Genomic DNA, 4,713 nt, shown 5'->3' on the forward strand with positions numbered 1-4,713 from the left:
TAGTTATTTTTTGTGTATGTTTAGAGTTTCTTTTTAAGTTTCACTAAATTTTAGGTCTTTTAATTAAATTTGTAGCTTTTAATCTTAAATTACCAAGTGTGTTAATTCACAAAGTTTGTGAATGGTAGAAGAGTGTTTTTGTAATTTCATGGGTATAGTTATTTTAGGACTTTCAAAGCTATTAATTTAATTAAAAGACCTAAAATGGCTATACCCATGAAATTACAAAAACACCCTTCTACTATTCATAAGCTTTGTGAATTAATAGATAAGGCAATATTTCGCTTCTTGCTTATTTGCAAAGTTACTTTTTTTTATGTTTTTTCATTTTCACTTTTACGTCTTTAATGAGCTTTTAGCTTTTAGAGTAACACTAACAGTTATAAAAAATACGAGTGACAATTATTAAAATGAAAATCAAACGTCAAATAAAAACAATAATTATTTTTTCCGTCTATTATAGATACCTAATTAAAACAATCATTCAAAGAAGACACCTAATTCAAAGCCTCAAGTGAAGATAACTCAGTTCATATATTTAATCCATATACAAGAGTTAAAGTGTTATTTACGTGTCTGTGATTTGTTCATTTTTGTCATTTTATGTTAACTTTTAAAATTACATCAATTTCCACTCTGACATTTTGAAAGCGTGCTATTTCAATCCAAAAAAATAACCACAGTTAAAAAACTCAATTAGCTTAGGGGTAATATAGTCATTTAATAAAGATTTGTTTTTCAGTTTTTAAGCTAGGTTTAAAAGAAAAACATTTGAAGCTGGCCAGGGTCAAACCCGTGACCAGGTACTTGGAAAAAAGCACATTAACAACCGAGCCAAAGCTCCTTTTGTTACAAACATCCATCCATTTGTTTTTCTTTTGACATGTCTTAAACCACCATTCAACCACCACCACCATCCCAAATCCACAACCTCCCACGACAAATACAACCACCGCCGCCGTTTGCCACCTGCCACGACAACTCCAATCCACCGCCTGCCACGACAACTATATATGATGTGTGAATCCACTCATTTAGCTCGTGTGTTTTAGTGCATGTATTCAGTTTCTAGTGTTTCGTTTCGACTGCAACCGGATTACAACAATAGTGGATTTCAAATGGTGGTTGCAGCTGTCATGGCAGGTGGTGGATTTAGGATGGTGTTGGTGGTTAAATGGTGGTTTAAGACATGTCAAAAGAAAAACAAATGGATGTTTGTAAAAAAATTGAGCTTTGGCTCGCTGGTTAATGCGTTTGTTTCTAAGCGGCTGGTCACGGGTTCGATCCCAACCTATGCTAACTGAGTTTTTTAACTGTTGTTATTTTTTTGGACTGAAATAACACGTTTTCAAAATATCAGGAAGGAAAATGATGTAATTTTAAAATTTGGGCTGAAATATCAATAGTGAACAAACTACAAGAACGTAAACGAAAGTTAACTCCACATACAAAGTGAAAGAAGCAAATGTGGATGGCGACGTTAGTGGAATCGTGGGACAAGAAGAGGGATGCATATTGATATTACGATGTCTGTAAATGTCAACACTTTCATTTTCTCTTTGTAAAAATACATCTTCATCGTCATCGTCTTGTCTCTATAAATCAATCCCCCTCTTTTTCTGTTAAATCACATTTTTATGGAATCACAATCTGATCGAACACTGTAATCACGGATTGAATAGAATATGGGCCTATTTTAAACCAGGTATTACATTACAATTACATTAGATTACAATATAATATGATAATATGGAACTGTTATAACTATACCTTGATCAAATATAAAGTACTTTCTAGAATTAAAATATATAAAAAATAATAATAATGTATAGAAAGTCTTATCGATAATAATGACATCATCACTCACCTCTTTTTAATCCAACTCCTACTCATTCATACCACATTCTTCTCCCTTCCTTCTTCTCTCCCTCAATAGATAACTGTCGGTGAGCTGCCATGGCGCCTGAGAAGGTATTTCATTCATTCATCCAAATTTTAATCTATTTTTGTTGTCTTTTATTTCACTCTAAAATCATCAAATTAAACTTTTCTAATTAAAATGATTTTAATTGCATTTATTTCTTGTAATAAAAGGTGACCGAAATGATCCTATATGTTGATCTCAAATGCTCCGGCTGCTACAAGAAAGTGAAGAAGGTCACCGGCAAAATGCCCCGTGAGTTTATTATGCCCCCTTTTATTTACCATCAAATTAACAAATCTTTGTGCTCATAATTTAAATCCCTAATTTTTAATGGTACTTCTATAAATGTTAATGAAAATTCATATATAATTTGTATACAAGGTAATGTAATGGTCCAACTAATAATGACATATTATATATATTATATAATGTGATAGGTATAAGTGTATTATGTTGTTTTCGCAATTCTTGTATTTATGCGTATGTGTATAACATATAATGAGGATTTGGATTCTTGATTGATGGTAATGTTCTTTATTCTTGTTGTGATAAAATAGAAATAAGGGACCAAGTATTTGATGTGGACAAGAATGAGGTGAGGATCAAGGTGGTATGTTGTAGCCCGGAGAACATTCGTGACAAGCTTTGTTACAAGGGTGGAGGTGCAATTCAGAGCATAGAGATTGTGGAAAAGCCGAAAGCACCTCCTGGTGACAAGCCAAAAGAACCTGCTAAGCCAGCAGCCGACAAGCCTAAAGAGCCCGAGAAGCCAAAGCCAGCGGCTGACAAGCCAAAAGAGACTACTAAGCCGCCAGTCGACAAGCCTAAAGAGCCCGAGAAGCCAAAGCCGGCAGCTGACAAGCCTAAAGAGCCTGAGAAGGCTAAGCCGGCAGCCGACAAGCCAAAAGATCCCGAGAAGGCTAAGCCAGCAGCCGACAAGCCTAAAGAGCCCGAGAAGCCTAAGCCGGCAGCCGACAAGCCTAAAGAACCCGAAAAGGCTAAGCCGGCAGCTGACAAGCCTAAAGAGCCCGAGAAGCCTAAGCCGGCAGCCGACAAGCCTAAGGAGGCCCAACCTGCTGACAAGCCCAAGGAGGCCGAAAAGCCCAAACCAGCTGATAAGCCAAAGGACTCAGGCAAGCCACCGGAACCCGAGAAGGCTAAACCTAAAGAAGCAGATAAACCAAACCCACCCAAGGAAGGACCAATAACGGTGGGCGCGGGTCCAAACCCTGAAGTGGCAAAGATGGTCTACGAGCCGGTACACGGCTATCCACAAATGTACCCATTATCCGGTTACCCGATGGTGGGATACGGGCAACACTATGATCATTATTACGGCGATGCACCATTTCAGAATGGGTATGGGACGCTGGTAGCACCACAACCACCACCAAGTTATGGCGGGTTCGGATACGGATATGAAAACGGGTATAACGGGTACAATGATAACCGAAGCCACTATGCAAGTAATGATTATGGAGGTGAAGGAGAGGATGGTGAAGGTTGTTCAATTATGTAAACCGGTGGGTGGTGGTTGTAGGGTGGTCACTTTCATGGTGAAACAAATCTTCATTATGATGTTTGGATCATCTTTCATGTGCAAAAACTTATAAAGTTGCCAAATAATGAATGATGCAAGTTGTATATTTAGTCGGTTATAAAAGACGTTGTCTTGTCTTGATAAAGACGTGAGAATTCAATCAAAATTCTTTTGGTTAATTATTATTACTCAAAGAATTATATTAGAATCCAAAGCGTTACCAACATGCATAATTAATGGACTGGACCATGACTGAGTGAGTGGGTCAACCTCCAATTTGGAACATCCCATGTTACAAAATTTATTTTCATCTTCATATCTTTTTCTTCATTTATTTTTTTTACCTTAAATCAGAAATTGGAGATTTTGAAGAATTTTCATATCAAGGGGTTTGGCAACTTTTGAATGGTTAAGTGTTTAACCAGTAAGAAGTCTGAACCATTAAGAACCAGTATAATGTTTAACCCTTTAGAGATCTTAATCATTCAGATTTTGTATAATACTTAACCATTCAGAGGCAAATGTCTAAACCATTCAGACATCTGCTCACGAAACAAACAGTTTGAACCATTAAGTGCTGAACCAGTAAAAGGTCTGAACCATTAAGAGACTCACTAAGAGGTAAACAAACAGCCCCTAACTCATGAAAAGAGATTTTTTTAGGTGTCTGAACCATTAAGAACCAGTATAATGTTTAACCCTTTAGAGGTAAATGTCTAAACAATTCATATTAGAGATCTTAATCATTCAGACTTTGTATAATACTTAACCATTCAGAGGCAAATGTCTAAACCATTCAGACATCTGCTCACGAAACAAACAGTTTGAACCATTAAGTGCTGAACCAGTAAAAGGTCTGAACCATTAAGAGACTCACTAAGAGGTAAACAAACAGCCCCTAACTCATGAAAAGAGATTTTTTTAGGTGTGAGAGCTATCCATATCCATATATTTTCACTAAAAACAACTATTTTTTTTCTGCTTTTCAATTAAATAATATTTTTTATACCTTTATCATTATATTTTCTCTATCCTTCACTCACAACTATTTTTAAAAATATTGAAAATTGTATGAAGTTTTCTCTCTCTAAATTTTTTTCCCATATATTTACAGATAAACAGTAACTTTCTCATATATTTTCTCTCTCCTCCACACAACTACTCAAAAACACTAACAATCATTCCTTATATTATAACTAAACACCCTCACATATTTTTTAGGTTTTCATTGTGAATGCTCTGAGACGGC

General features: G+C 35.9%; 1 protein-coding gene across 1 annotated transcript; it reads left to right on the forward strand.

Annotated features, from left to right (window-relative positions):
• The first annotated feature begins 1,835 nt into the window (after positions 1-1,835).
• On the forward strand, positions 1,836-3,649 carry LOC110920659 (pollen-specific leucine-rich repeat extensin-like protein 1). Its single transcript, XM_022164845.2, has 3 exons — positions 1,836-1,971; positions 2,095-2,176; positions 2,482-3,649. The coding sequence occupies exons 1-3, from the start codon at positions 1,957-1,959 to the stop codon at positions 3,441-3,443; spliced, it is 1,059 nt and encodes a 352-aa protein (XP_022020537.1). The 5' UTR covers positions 1,836-1,956; the 3' UTR covers positions 3,444-3,649.
• Positions 3,650-4,713: the final 1,064 nt, after the last annotated feature.

The sequence above is a fragment of the Helianthus annuus genome, chromosome 17 (assembly GCF_002127325.2).
Source record: "Helianthus annuus cultivar XRQ/B chromosome 17, HanXRQr2.0-SUNRISE, whole genome shotgun sequence".
Lineage (NCBI taxonomy): Eukaryota > Viridiplantae > Streptophyta > Magnoliopsida > Asterales > Asteraceae > Helianthus > Helianthus annuus.

What these genes read in the sequence shown, in the direction of transcription:
- LOC110920659 (XM_022164845.2), top strand. An exon ending in GGTCACCGGCAAAATGCCCC is followed by an intron (nt 2,177 to 2,481) that starts GTGAGTTTATTA and finishes GTGATAAAATAG; the next exon opens with AAATAAGGGACCAAGTATTT.